The following is a 16,158-nucleotide window of genomic DNA, read 5'->3' as shown; positions in this document are numbered from 1 at the left end:
AAAAAGAAAGAGAGAAAGTGGGGTGGGGATATAACACCAATGCTTCTCAAAGCGTTTCATAAAATAGAAGACAGAACACCACAAAACCACCAAACAATGCAAATGCTACCCAGACACTAAAGTCAGATAAACACATAACAACAAAGGAACCTATATATACTACTTTCCTTGTGAACTCAGATGCAAAATTTCTCAGTAAAATTCTTGTAAACTGGATTCAAGAATTCAATGAAAACACACATCTATCAACACCCATGGGGTATAGACCTGAATGCTTATATATATATTTTTAAAAGTGTCAGATCTTTCAAAGAGCTTAATTATGAACCTTAAAAATAACAACAACAGCAACAACAAGAAGAACAAACAATATTTCCAAACCAGAACACAGGAGGAAATAATTAAAATCAGAGCAGAAATTAATAAAATAGAAAACAAAAGCTAGTGTGACTATGAGTCAAGTTCTTTGAAAAGATAAATAAGATTAATAAACTCCTAACCAAATTAACCAAACACTCTATTGAAGAGTAGTACAGCAAGTCAACACCCTTGTCTCTTTCCTGATCGGAGGGAGAATAGTTTAGAAGACACTGTTTCCTTGTAGTAATTCAACACCTCTGGCTCCAACAGTCTTTCTGTTTCCTCCTCCACATAGACCCCTGAGCCTCAAGGGGCGGGGTTTGATGAAGACACCCAGTTCATGGCTGGGAGCTCCACTAGGTCTTCACTCTTCTTTTATTGTTTTTCATTTTTTGAGTGAGGGGGCAGAGGGAGAGAGGAAGACAACAAGAACATGATATTGAGTGGGAATGATCCAGGAGGAGTTGGGAGAGGGACAATATGATCAAACTATATTGTATACAAATGTCTTAGCTAACAAACACACAAAACCGCATGAAATAAAGGTAGATATAAAGAGGGCACATTGTTCTGGAGAAGTATGCTTGCTAAAATTCTCATTTTAAATTACTTAAATGGCAATAAAGAGCTGGGGTTTTTTAGATAGATATACAGAAGACACAGATATGATTATTCACTAGGCAAGTGACTGATATCTGGAATTTAATATGGAACTCAAAACATAAACATGAACAACACAAACAGTCCAATTAAGCAAGAGACACTTCTTAGAAGAAGATATGCACATGGATAAAAAGTATATTTTTAAAATTCTCCATCTTGGTAAGCATCAGGTAATTTCAAGCAAATATGAAAACACAATGAGATGTCATATCACTTCAGTTAAAAACTATGGTTAAAACATAAGAAGTTACAAATGCTGGCAAGCATGCAGCTGTAAGGGACCTTTTATACACTGAGTGGAATCTAGGCTTTATGGAAAACAGGATGGAAATTCCTCACAAAGCTACAAGTCCTCAGGACAGCCAAGGCTACAGAGCTGAAACCCCTGTCTCGAAACCTCCCCACTCCCACCATAAAAGCTGCAAGTAGAAATACATATAATCCAACAATTCATCTTTGGATGCAATTGCTGGGCATGCATCCAAAGGAGATGAAGTACCAAAGATACATGCATTCCCATTTTTAATGCATCACTAGGTTCAATATCTAAAATATAGAATTTTTGCACATATCCTTCAGTAAATCCAGATTCCCCCCCCTCCCCAAAAAAGAAAGAAATTGTGTTCTTTTAAGTAACATGGATGAAACTTGAGATCTTTGAGCTAAGTGGGGAAAAAAAGCCAGACATGGAACAAACACTACATGTTCTTAATCATTTTTGAAATCTAATTAACCAATCTTATAGATGCCTGGACTGGAGCAGTGATTGTTGAGCCTAGGTAGATGGAGTGAGTGTGTAGAAAGAAGTTTGATATAGGGCACTAAAGCATACTTGGAATGCAGGAAGTACTTTCGGCACTTCTCTAACACAGTAGGGTAACAACACGTTAAAATACATAAAATATCTCAAAATGACTAGACAAAGAAGTGTCCAGAATCTACAACATAAGAAATTATTATTTGAGATAAAAATGCTTATTGTCTTTGATCTAATTTCTTGAGTTTTTTGTGTGTATATGTCTGTGTGTGTTATATGAGCACCTGTGTGCATGCATGTGTATGTGTGTGTATGTGTAGACCTACCAAATAGCCTCTCTACTCCTTTATCTGATTTGCACATTGTGTACATGCATCGGAATACCATAATATACTCCATAAAGATACATGAACATGTCTTCCCCCTGCCCCACCTGCTCCAGCCCCACTCGCTCTGGCTCCGCTTGCTCTGGCTGGTTTCTTTTGTTTGTTTGTTTGTTTGTTTGTTTGTTTGTTTGTTTGTTTTGATGGGAGGAGAGGCCCTAGGTCTTGTGAAGGTTCTATGCCCCAGTATACCCACTCTTGCTGGCCAGGAAGCAAGAGTGGGTGGGTTGGTGAGCAGGGGGAAGGGGGAGGGCACAGGGGGAGGGGGCATTCTGAGGGGAAACTAGGAAAGGGGATAACATTTGAAATGTAAATAAAGAAAATCTCTAATAAAAATATTTATGTATATGAGTACACCACTGCTCTCTTCAAGCACACCAGAAGAGGACATCAGATCCCATTATAGATGGCTGTGAGCCACCATGTGGTTACTGGGATTTGAACTCAGGACCTCTGGAAGAACAGTCAGTGCTCTTAACCGCTGAGCCATCTCTCCAGCCCTGAACATTATCTTCACTAGAAAAAGCTCATGCTGGTACATGACTGTAATTACAATATACATGAGGACAGAATTAGGGGCCAGCCAGATAGTGAGACAATGATTTTACACAGAGAGAGAAGAGAGAGGGAGAGAGGCAGTGGAAGAGATGGAAAGACAGAGTGGGAGGGGGCAGGTATGAGGATGCACCCATTCTACCTTGGTTGTACAGATACCAAGACAGGATTAGAAATTTGAGAGCTGCCTGTACTATAAAGTAAGACCAAATGTATAAGGTACAAAGTCATATTATGATTTACAACCATAACAAAATTATCAAATTAAATAAAGTTTATTAATATATGTACTACCTTAAGTCATTTTATGGTGAGAATATTTGAAATTCAGTCTTAGCAATTTTGGAATGCATAATAAACTACTGTTAACCATGTTTGTTGTTGTTTTTGAGACAGGGTTTCTTTGTGTAGCCCTGCTTGTCCTGGAACTTGCTCTATAGACCAGGCTAGCTTTGAACTCACAGAGATTTACCTGTTTCTACTTCCTGAGTGCTGGGACTAATGGCATGTGCCACCACTGCCTGGAAAGCATCTTTTAAAAAGAGGAGCTGGAAAGATGGCTCAGAGATTAAAAGCACTCACTGGCTGTTCTTCCAGAGGTCCTGAGTTTAAGCCCTAGTACCCACACTTAGAATTGTCTGTAACTCCAGTTCCAGAGAAGCTGACACCCTCACACAGCCTTCACTCGCTCTGGGCCCCAAAGTTATGTTTTGTTAAGCATTTTTACATTTAGATTTGAAATGGTGTAAGGAAAACCCAAATACCTCAGTGTTAGAGGAACTCCATACCCTGAAAGGGATAGTATATGTTGAGTAGATAAGAACTTATTTCATCGTAGTAACATGATGAACTATCTCACAGCAATGAAAATAAAAGTACTAGAGTTATATATACCATCATGGTACAAAAGTACACATACTTCAGTCAGGTTCACAAGCAAGAAAAGTAAAAGTTGTGTTCGTGTTCATTGAGAGCAATGATATGATTACTGTTAAAGTAGAAGAGAGCCCCTGAGCTGGAGGTGACCTGAAAGCTGGCTCTTGGAGGACTAGCTCTCACTGAAAAGGAGGAGCCATGGAAGTTTCCAAAGGAGGGAAGCAAGCAACAGCTGTGATTCCTTTGCACTGCAACTCCAGCATGGCAGCATACCACTAGGTTTCAGTAGTGGCACTTGTAGCTTGGCAACAACCAATAGTTAAATCTCTACCTGGATTTAAACTCTGCTCAACAATAGGGAAATGTGCCTGAGTCTGGAAATCCAGCAAGTGAAGTCATGGATCTTGGAGGAGAACATACAACTATTCCTTTACCAAACCAGCATAAGTAAGTGTGCTATTCACCCTTCATCAAGAAAAAATTGTCTTCGCAATAGATGGAGACCACTGTAGAAAGCACCTCATGGTACATTCTCCAATACTGACCATATAATCTGTCACCAAAAAAAGGCCTCAACAGTTCTTTGCTGCTTCCTGTTTCAGAGACAGCCACATCTTCTTGTGCGCTGCCAGCCTCATCCCATAGACAAAATGGTGAAGGTCGGTGTGAACAGATTTGGCCGTATTGGGCGTCTGGTTACCAGGGCTGCCTTCTACTCTGCACTTGGCAAAGTAAAGATTGTTGCCATCAACGACCCCTTCATTGACCTCAACTACATGATCTACCTGTTCCAGTATGACTCCACCCATGGCAAATTCAACAGCACAGTCCAGGCTGAGAATGGGAAACTTGTCATCAATGGGAAGCCCATCACCATCTTTTAGGAGAGAGATCCTGCTAACATCAAATAGGGTGATGCTGGTGCTGAATATGTCATGGAGTCTAAGGGTGTCTTCACCACCATGGAGAAGGTCGGGGCCCACTTGAAGGGTGGGGCCAAAAGGGTCATCATCTCCGCCCCTTCTGCCAGTGCCCCCATGTTTGTGATGGGTGTGAACCATGAGAAACATGACAACTCACTCAAGATTGTCAGCAATGCATCCTGCACCACCAACTGCTTAGCCCCCCAGCCAAGGTCATCTATGACAACTTTGGCATCGTGGAAGGGCTCATGACCACAGTCCATGCCATCACTGCCTCTCAGAAGACTGCTGATGGCCCCTCTGGAAAGCTGTGGTGTGATGGCCATGGGGCTGCCCAGGATATCATCCCTGTATCCACTGGTGTGGCAAAGGCTGTGGGCAAAGTTATCCCAGAGCTGAATGGGAAGCTCACTGGCATGGCCTTCTGTGTTCCTATCCACAATGTATCCGTTGTGGATCTGCCGCCTGAAGAAACCTGCCAAGTATGATGACATCAAGAAGGTGGTGAAACAGGCATCTGAGGCTACACTGAGGACCAGGTTGTCTCCTGCAACTTCAACAGCAACTCCCACTCTTCCACCTTTGATGGTGAAGTTGGCATTGCTCTCAATGACAACTTTGTAAAGCTCACTTCCTGTATGACAATGAATATAGCTACAGCAACAGGGTGGTGGACCTCATGGCCTACATAGCCTCCCTGGACCACCCATTCCAGCAAGGACACTGAGAGCAAAAGAGAGGACCTTGGTTGCTGAGGAGTCCCTATCCCAACTTGGCCCCCAACACTGAACATCTTCCTCACAATTTCCATCCCAGACCCCCATGATAACAGGAGGGGCCTAGGGAGCCCTCCCTACTCTCTTGAATACTATCAATAAAGTTTGCTGTACCCCCACCCCCAAAAAAGGCCTCAACAGATAAAAAAAAGATTGAAATAATGCCATGTACCCTATCAGATCACCACGAACTAAGGCTGGTCTTAGAAAGCCCATCTATACATGGAAGCTTAACAATGCCCTACTCAATGATAATTTGGTCAAGGAAGACATAATGAAAGAAATTAAAGACTTTAGAATTTAACGAAAATGAAGGCACAACATACTCAAACTTATGGGACACAATGAAAGCAGTGGTAAGAGGAAGACTCATACCTCTGAGTGCCTCCAAAAAGAAACTAAAAAGAGCACACACTAGCAGCTTGACAGCACACCTGAAAGCTCTAGAACAAAAAGAAGCAAATACATCCAAGAGGAATACATGGCAGGAAACCATCAAACTCAGGGCTGAAATCAACCAAGTAGAAAAAAAGAAATACACAACGAATCAACAAAACCAGGAGCTGGTTCCTTGAGAAAACCAAAAGATAGGTAGGCCTGTAGCCAGAGGGCACAGAGACAGTATTCAAATTAACAAAATCAGAAATGAAAAGGGAGACATAACATCAGAAACCGAGGAAATTTTAAAAAATCATCAGATCCTACTATAAAAGCCTATACTCAACAAAACTGAAAACTCTGGATGAAATGGACAATTTTCTAGACAGATACCAGCTACCAACCTTAAATCAAGATCAGATAAACCATCTGTATTAGTCAGGGTTCTCTAGAGTCACAGAACATATGGGTAGTCTCTATATAGTAAGGGAATTTGTTGATGACTTACAGTCTGTAGTCCAGCTCCCAACAATGGTCAACAGCAGCTGTGAATGGAAGTCCAAGGATCTACCAGTTGCTCAGTCCCACAAGGCAAGCAGGCAAATAAGAGGGACCAAATCTTCCTTCTTCTAATGTCCTTATGTAGTCTCCAGAAGAAGGTGTGACCCAGATTAAAGAAGTGTGTGCCACCATGCCTGGATCTGGGACTTGCTTTGTCCAAGATGACCTTGAACTCAGAGATCTCCCTGTCCTAATCTTCTGGGATTGACAGACACTATGGCTCAAGATCTCCATGCCAAGATCCAGGTCAGAAACTTGTATCTCCCAGCCTCCAGGTTAGGATCACAGGTAAGTCTTCCAATTCTGGATTGTAGTTCATTCCAGATATAGTCAAGTTGACAGCCAGGAATAGCCACTACACCATCTAAACAGTCTCATAACCCCTAAAGAAATAGAAGCAGTCATTAAAAGTCTCCCAACCAAAACAAACAAACAAGAAAACCCAGGGCCAGATGGTTTTAGTGCAAAATCTATCAGATCTTCAAAGAAGACCTAATAGCAATACTGTTCAAACTATTCCACAAGATAGAAACAGAAGGAACACTACCCAGTTCACTCTATGAAGCCACAGTTATGATGCATAGTCTCCCTTGGAGATGGAACAGTTTCTGTCTAATCAGGAACCTGTCACCATATCCTTTAATAGAGGATTTCATAAGAGATTTTCTTCTACTTTTATCATGTTTAATGTTCCAAAAAGATTTTAAAAACTGGTTCAATGCATATTACTTTTAGCTTCAGAAGGTATCATGTATATTTAAGAGGCATTTAACTATTAAAAATTATTTTGAAGACTTAAAAAATGCCAATACTGAGTTGTATGTTTTAAAACAAATTGTATTAGTTTAAAAAATAAAAATAAAAATAAAAAAATACGAAGTATACATGATTGTGAGCCACCATGTGGTTGGTGGGAATTGAACTCAGGGCCTTTGGAAGAGTAATCAGTGCTCTTAGCCTCTGAGCCAGCTCTCCAGGCCCCCCAACAGATACATTTAGAATACAATTCCTGTACCTAAGGCTCAGGTAACATTGATGAAGGAAAGGGGAGAGATTGTAAGAGCCAGACAACAGGACATTTGCTATGAGATTGTATCCTCTAGAAAAGTCAGAAGCCACATCTATAAAGTCTGAAGAGGATCTGAATAAGGCATGAGCATGCTAATATGGAGGGAAGGAAAGAGGCATGAAGCCTCAATCCTAGACAAAGAACTACAGGCAACTAAGGAATGCTGAGAGCAGGAGAAATAGTTTTCTTCAGGGAACAATACCAAATGATCAGCCCCACAAACATAAACATGCAAGTAACATTCTATGGACTGAGCAGATTGTATTTAGGAATATGCATTATATAATAATAGTTAACAAAAATGAGGGCCCAAATTTGAAAGCAAGGAAGAATATACAGGAGAGTTTGGAGGGAGGAAAGGGAAGGGAGAAATGAGGTTATTTATAATTTCAAAAATAAAAAATAATTTTAAAATGAGAGGGGAGACATAATCGTCATTGAAATAGGATGGAGATGACTTCTTCGGAAGGGGAACAACACGTGATCAGAGTGGTGGTGGCTTCAGAAGATCTGAGCAATGAATGTCTTCTTTTCACTCAGAAGAGTACAAATACGGGAGTTGACTCTATTCATTCAACTACAGATATAAATTTTATTCACTCTTTCCCAAAGTGTTGATGATGTATCTAGATTCTCCTAGACATCTAAATTTGCCATTTCCGTACTAGGCAGCCAGCAAAAGAAAGCACTTACAAAGACTTGAAACCTTAAAAAAAAAAAAAAAAAAAAAAAGAGGTTGAGAAATAGTGGAAGAAAAGGTAGAGAAACCTTTAAACTCTTACACCCTAAAAGCAGCAGAGAGGTACAGGGATGGCTGCTGTGGGTACTGGTGTCAGCAGCAGCACGGAGGCAGAGATGAGTCACCTCTGATCCACTCCTGACAATGTAATGACAATCAGTCTCAATGCAGAAACTGGAAAAGGTAAAAATCTTCATTTGAGGCCTTAAAGATTTCCATTTTGGAAGCATAGGTTCAGCAGCTCTGAATCAGTGTTCTGAAGGTGGGATAAGAACATGCTTGTATTGGTGGGAGCTGTTGGATGGTAAGAAATGGGCTCCATGGCAACCAGATGACAGAAAAGGGAAACCTACACAAAATGGAAATGCAAATGAGGAAACTGTCCATTAATCATTCGTCACATGTGTTAAGCTACCAGGCACAAAATAGTGGTGATTTACTCTGGTCATTGCAGGTGCTTCTGATGGATGATGGTGGAGGTGTTCAAAGTTCACATGCCCTGTTTCCCGAATGACAGCCCAACTTCATTTTGTAAAGCTCTCTTTAATGATACTTTCAAAATATGATTTGCTTTTCACAATTTAATAGTGCCAGGGAATGTGTAAACTCTGTGAATTATGTTTAGGATCTGTAGTGAAAACCTTATTCTAACAGCCCTCAGAACAGCCACTCCTGGCCTCAATCTCCATCACTGAATCTCTAGTCTTCCTCCGAATGTCTCTCTGGAATACCAATATTTTGGATGAGACTTTTTCCAATGGGTCTGCTCAGGACTACTTATGTATTGAGATGTCTTTTAAGTTGAAAGTTGTCCCAGTACCCTCCTTTACCTATTGACTTCCCCTCTAAAAAATCTAAAAAGGCAAAGAGAACAGGGCAGGTAAACCTAGGTAAAGTCTGTACCCTTCCACCATCCCCACCCCACCCCCTGCCAAAATCTAGAGAGATCCAATATAGGAAATACAAAACACAGCATGCAGTTTTCAACAAGTCCTATTCATGGTTACGTGTGAATGTATCAGCAAGAATTAGGAGGCCAGCCCATACTTAAATAGGGAAAATCATGGTTTAAGATAGTCTGGCTTCCTTTGTTGTCGCACACTACTTCCACCACAACCTTTTTGTTTGGTTGGTTTTTGAGACAGAGATTCTGTGTAGTAGCCCTGGGCATCCTGAAACTCAGTCAGTAGAACTCACTGACCTCCAACTCAGAGGTCTGTCTGCCTCTACCTCCAAGTGTTGGGATTAAAGTTGTGAGTCACCAAAACTGGACAGCAACTGCAGTCAGGTTCTTGCTCCATGTTGGAAGAAATACAATGAGAAGATACATTAAACACAAAACCCACGGTTTCTGGTTTAAAATATTTTTATTATTAAAAAAGTACAGTAATCAGACAGAACATGACTGCTTAGTACTCAAGCACACAGCCTGGCCTGGAAGCTACAATGGGAGCGCCCCACTGAGCTACGTCAGAGTAACCTCTGGGTAGCCACGCTTACTGAGGCAATTCTCTATAGGTACACCACAGACTTGTCTATGAGAGATTGCTCAACACCATACTTCAACAGGAACAAGTATAAAATGGAGTGAAAATAGGTGCTGCTCTAAAGCACTAAAATGAGGAGGCTCAAACAGAAGAGTCATAGAGACTAATGTGTAATATACTGCTTTATAATTTCTTTAAAGAATGACAAAAATCCAATAAATCCCTTCATTGCAGGCTCCTTTCCCCACCACAGAGTCAGCTTCTGCTGCTGCTCTCCTGTTGTGACCTCCTGTCAAAAACAGGGATGGCCAGCACTAGGGACTTTCTTCCCCCTTTATTCGAAAATACAATGAAAACAACACTGTATACAACATAGTTATAAAAGTAAGGTCCAACACAGCTATTTGTACTGACCCTAGGAAACATCTACTGGAAGGGAAGGAGAATTTGTTAACAAAATAGTATCTCTTCCCTTGCCCCACACCCACCACCAGAAAAAAAAGAAATGGAAAGTGATAACAGGTGTTTGGAAAACACATCTGTAATTTCCCTTCTCTCCCAGTCCATGCCCAACCCAACCAACCCACCCACTCCCCTCCTACCTTGACTGTTCAATGTACAGTACACGCAGAAAGAGAAATCTTAATTGATGGAACAGAACTGATCAAAGACTGAAACCCTTTGAGAAATTGTCTTTGTGCTTCTGACAAAGTTCTATGTAATGCAGTCCAACCAGAGTAAGAAAGGGAGAAGAAACACAATTTGAAAATGACAATCTACTTTGCCTCCTACTGTTTTGGGTCCTCGTATGTTTCGAGTCTGGAAACACTTGATAGTCCTATACTTAGAGGATATAGGGAAAGTGAGGGTAACAGAATAAATAATCTTGCTTCCAGTGGCCACGCTTCATTGATCTTTTATTGACTTAATTTTAGCTGTTTACTAACAATGAGGCTAATCTCCTTTTCCATAGGATACATATAGGGTACTCTAATTATCATCATAGTAATGATTATAATACTTTCTTACTCGTTTAGAGATTACACTTTTTTTAAAACAATAAGAAGCCTCACAACACTCCTGTGAGGTAGATATGTGGATCCCCATTTCGAGATGGGTTAATAGAGGCACAGAGAGGTGATGTGACTTGCCTAAAAACTGGGGAAAATACAGAAGAGAGGCAAATCAGGGTACTGCCCAGTTGTCAGAGATCCATTTTCAGTAGAGAAAAGGACAGTGCTAAGTGTTTCTTCAAATTAGACCCATGCAGCTGCTTTCTCTTTGATCCCTTCTATAGGAATTAACATACTACAGAGGATCAACATGCTCCCTTGGCTTATTCAAGGCTAGGTCAATCACTGATGGTTTGTTTCATGTATGAGAAAGCATTTGGGGACTAGGATAGAATTGAGAATACAGATTATCTCTAATTCAAGAATCTTGTAGATCATTTTGTTTCAAAGAGTTGAAGTTCTAAAAATGTTACTATCGTGTACATAAGCACCAGGTTCTAGTTGACTTTTCTCATGGGTATACTACAGGATAACACATAAGACACTGTTAATATGTATTTCATTAGTATTAATATGGATTTTAAAAAATAATAAATGGCAGAAGATGAGCTATTGTTCTTCCAGATAGAATGGAAAGATATGCAGATAACTAAGGACTGAAGACAATGATATAAACTTATATAAATCATCATAAAGATGATTATATATGGAAGTGTTTACAAGCATTTGTATATATAAAACTTAATATATGCATGTATTTCTTTGTTCTAGTGACTGAGAACTTGAAGAAATATCTGCAAAGTAGCAAACATATATAGTACCTACACCTTGGTTATAATTCTTCAGTAAAAGGGATTACAACTTATTGACAAAATGCCTGATTATAGAATTGTCCTCCATAAAACAAAAGCAAGATGTGTCTGGAACATCTTGCAACACCAAAAATTACTCACTTACTGAAAACAAAAAACAATAATGGGGGTATGCAAACAAGACTTCATGATCAATTCAAAAAAAAGCTCCTAACAGTTAAAGTTACAATTTGAGCAACAAAATAAAAGTTGCATTGAATTATAAGATAATCTATAAAATAAATATCAATGAGTCCATGTTGACAAAAATAAACATATAAGTAAATAAATAAGAGAGGAGGCAAAGCTCCCAATGCAGAAAAATTCCAAAATATTTGAACACTTGCTCTCAAGGACATAGTACCTAACTCACCATTTCTGTATATGTGGGCTGAGCACAGTAAGTTCCCTCCAAAGACTGCAGTATGATGATAGGAAAAAGGGTATAGGGGAGAAATCTCAGACACTATCTTAGTCATGTGACTAAGGATAATATGAAGAATGATAAGTCATAGAAAGATGATGTTATGAAAATAGTAACTCACTTGTGTGGTTGTTTGGACCCAAATCCATTGGGTTCATTAAGGTAGGGTTTAGTTTAGTTTAGTTTAGTTTAGTTTAGTTTAGTTTTCTGAGACAGGGTTTTCCTCTGTGTAGCCCTGGCTGTCCTGGAACTCACTCTGTAGACCAGAGATCCACTTGCCTTTGCCTCCCAAGTGCTGGGATTAAAAGGAAAGTGTTTGCCACCATGCCTAGCTTTCATTGACCTCGTTTTTTTTTTTTTTAATGAGAAAATTTTCATGAGAAGAATATAAAATACACCCCAACTGAAAAACATACTCCAAGGTCCTTGAGAACAAAGAACTCCAAGAAGCTATCACAACGAGGAGAATAAGGAGCTGTTATTATTAATACAATGTTGTATTTTGAAGGCGGTATTAAAACAGAAAAAAAGAACAGCAGATAAAAGCCAAGGTAGTCTGACGAAAGCATTGATTGTAGTTAATATTAATGTATCGGTATAATTTCACTAATTGTAACAAGTATACCAAACAAATATATAATGTAGAGTCAGCAGGAACTCTGTTCTACCTTCACATTTTCCTGAAAATCTCAAAAAAAGAGTTCCAACATGTAAAGTTTATTTAAAAAGAAATTCTCTTTACAAACATTCGTGGGTTTGTACATAATGAACTCCACTAATCCATCAAACCAGTTTACATTTCTTACACTTTACAATGGCAATTACCAACAATTATGTTCAGCTGCCAGATGTCTACAGAGGGAGAAACTTCACTACAATAAACTCCTGAATATTATCCATCCAGACACAATTTCCATATCCTAGGCAAATGTCATCCTAACAGTCTTTGGCTGTTGTAAGCCCATTACACTTAGTTAAACCTCAGATGTTAACCAAGAGAAGTGGAATGGTTTCCTTTATATCCCACTATGTAGCAAACGTATGTGCTTTTGGTGCAGTAATTCTGCACTGTACTGTTTGAGTTCATTTACTCTGCGAAGTTCTCTTAATCATGACACATTTGTAAAGACTATGCTTGTAACTGGAAAGATTTTTGCCATTTGGGAACAAAAAGAGCAAAGAGAATATGGTTAGAATTGGTTCTTGGCTAAAGACAATGGACAAAGCATTTGCAAAGTCTATTAAGACTCTGCAGAAACATACTTGAATAAAGGCTCAGAGATGCTAGGAACATCAGTATCTGGGATCCTCAGCTGATCACCCTTATGAGTACTATAATTTCATAGTGCTCATTAATAAACATATGTCTCAATATCCTGAAGTCTAAGGGGCACATGCCAATTCCAATCTCTGGAAAACAAATTTAGGATCCAAAGTGGAACAGAAGTACATAACCCTTTGGACTCTGTTCTATAGTATTGTACCAACTACTCAATTATAAGCTTAAGCCCATATATGGTAGGAATATACATTTTTCAATCTGTTTTACATTGTGGTCCCCATTAGTAGACTAGCCCTAGATATTGATTAGTGCTTAGTAATTAGTATACAGCCTGGAACTTGTACACCCAGAGTCAGGACAGATCCCTTACCAAAGCAGTAACAGTAAAACCTACATGCCACGTTGAAAAGTACAAGTAGGCCTTAACTTATGGAGAATTTATGCTCTGCAAAGACATTGAAACTTGAAACAAGGTAAATTAAAACAAATCTAGAATTATCAAAAAATGTGACTTGAAACACTGTGTGCCTGGTGTTAAGTGGTCATGACCATAAGCACACCCTACTTACTTTGTCACCAAATATACATGAATTTAAAGTTTTCTGAAGTGTAACATAAAATTGGACAAATATTGCAACCAATCACATAACTTCTTTTTCTTTAATTTGGTTTACTAGTGTGATCCCTGGGAGACGGTGTATACAGGTCTGTAAGGCCTCAAGGAATTATCTGGAGAAAGAATCTGACCCGTATTTGCCTCATCTGTAAAACGTGAGGGATGGGTAGAAGTAGACAGGACCCCTTCTGGATGGTAGAATTCTAGGCTTTAGTTAGAAAGTACAGCCACAGGAGGTAGTAACCTAAATTGTTCAAGCCAGAACATTTTGAATATCTGCCAAGAAATAAAGGTTTCATATGAAGAAAACCTTTAGGCGAGAGGCTGTGTCCAATCCTACTAATACAAAGCCCCTCTCCTTTTTCCCCAGGAGAGGAAATATGCCACGAAGAGGTAGATATGAGGTCCAGGGCCAGGAACAGAAGGTTTTATGCCCCAGAGAATATTATGAACAGTCTGATTGGGCAACCAAATGTATATTAAGCATCTTGTTGTTATATCTAAATAAAATAAATGGCTTGGGTATTAATAGAAGTTGTAAAACATCCAAAAAAATGCTTTCTATATGTCAGTGTCAGAAAGAAAACCTCTTCCATCCCATTAGAAAGAGAAGAACAAATGCCCAAAATGGCATGAAGTAAACAAAATTCCTTTAGTGCAACCCCTCACCTCTCTATAACGTGCTCAGTGTGCAATTTCTCATCAGGTAATACGCTGAATGGTTGCCTTATGTAAACAAAAGAATCAACAGTACAGTGGAGCCCATCGAAAGTGATGTTTCAACAGGCTGCCCTCTGAACGAGGCTTGGGATTAACAGCAGTTCTAACACCTTATCCAAGTAATTGTTCACAGGGTGCTCCCAGGTCTGCTCTTGCCTGTCACTGCCCACGTATTTTCCTAGAATACTTCTCCCTACTGATCTATCTTTCTGTGCTTTGAATATTTGTCCAAACTTAACCTAAAAAGAATGGAATTGTGCCATAAAACCTTTTATTCTAAAGGAGCATGAGGAGGAAAAGGAGGTCAAGGAATCCCTTCATTGCTCTTGATGAACTTCAAAAGGAGGGCTGGCACTGCCTGTAAACCAAACTGTTAAGAACAAGTAAAACTGGATCTACAAAACCTTCACGGTTAGCATGAGACTCTGTATTTCAGACTCAATTCTATGTAAATTTGATCAACCAACTCTACTGTTATGCCCCTTGTAGCTACAACTTTGAAAAAAAACCCTCATTTTAGGACATTGCTAAGTGATATTAAGTACTGGTTACAGTATATATATATATATATATATACATACACATATATGTGTATATATATATACACACATGTGAATAAAATCTTTAGAAAACAAGAGAAACCAGGGGGGAGGGGAGAGCAGCGGATGTTTGTTCACAGCCTTGAGTTTGATTCCTGTTTTGTTTGTTATTGTAGGAAAAATGTCTATAATGTAGCATGAGGGATCAGGGAGGGCAGCCATGGGCGCCGCACTGAATTCAACCCAGGAAGAGGTTGCAAAAACTGAAGTCTGGACAGTGAAGAGGTGAAAGTGGAATATGAAGAGCCGCATGGGAGACCAGCTAACTTGTTTTCCAGTCTCATTAACCTGGCTCAGTAGGCTGTTCGGACCCCAATCATGGGGGCAAGTTGTAGTCAAAGAGGCAAACGTAGTTACAACTTCAGCACACACTCAGGAGGCCATTGCAGCGTGCCTGCTGTGGCCTGTGATATTCACATGGTGTCATGACGCCGGCGGTGGAGGGACAAGTGGTCAGATCGAGAAAAACTGCGGTTGCAGTCTGTGCACCGGAATGGCTTGATGCCCGTGTGCTTACGGAAATGGCGAGTAAGCTCATCCGAGCGAGCAAATTTCCAGGAACAGCCATCCCAGGTGCACTTGTAAGGCTTCTCTCCTGCAGGAAAAACATGATGATATTGAAGGTAATCAGAAAAACAGCAGAAATACATTATTAAATGTATTAAAGTAAGACAGTCGCCTTGAAGAAGTACGTGTTATTCACCTTTTAAATTAATTAGTTTGACAAATGAACATCATATTGCACGTCTTCTAGTTTCATGATTTGTACACACTATGGGACTGGTTAAATACAGTTAACTAGCATATGTATTATTTCACATATTGTTTTTGTTTGTTTGTTTTGTTTTTGTGGTAAAAAACTTTTAAAACGCCTCTACATACTGCTGCTTGAAGTTCTGAAGTTAGGCTGAAGACAGTGTAGAACACAGTGAAGAACACAGGCTCTCAAAGAGTTATTGAATTCTGCTCGAATTCTACCTTTACCACGCTAACCGTATATTAAGTAATCGCTTTCCCCTGGCCAAGTCAATTTCTCAACACTACTAAATCAAGGTAAAAATATCTCAAAAGGTTGTTCAAAGCATTTTAAAAGGGAGACAGTAGTGGCCAGAGGCGGGAGGAACAG

General features: G+C 39.6%; 1 protein-coding gene and 1 pseudogene across 13 annotated transcripts in view; one reads left to right on the top strand and one right to left on the bottom strand.

Annotated features, from left to right (window-relative positions):
• Nucleotides 4,227-5,409, top strand: Gm7150 (predicted gene 7150; annotated as a pseudogene).
• Klf8 (Kruppel-like factor 8) overlaps nt 9,389-16,158 on the bottom strand; it is a 173,587-nt gene continuing 166,817 nt past the window's right edge. For 11 of the 13 annotated variants that reach the window (XM_017318503.1, XM_017318504.1, XM_017318506.1 and 8 more), the window contains one exon: nt 10,428-15,627. In XM_017318503.1, coding sequence (XP_017173992.1) covers nt 15,446-15,627 — 182 coding nt within the window. In that variant the 3' untranslated portion in view covers nt 10,428-15,445. Of the gene's footprint in view, nt 15,628-16,158 lie in introns of all 13 variants that reach the window. The other 2 variants (NM_173780.5, NM_001357183.1) reach the window with 1 other exon arrangement.

Source organism: Mus musculus, chromosome X (genome assembly GCF_000001635.26).
Source record: "Mus musculus strain C57BL/6J chromosome X, GRCm38.p6 C57BL/6J".
Classification (NCBI taxonomy): domain Eukaryota; kingdom Metazoa; phylum Chordata; class Mammalia; order Rodentia; family Muridae; genus Mus; species Mus musculus.
The sequence above is the reverse complement of the archived record's forward strand: the minus strand, read 5'-3'. Positions and strand labels throughout refer to the sequence as shown.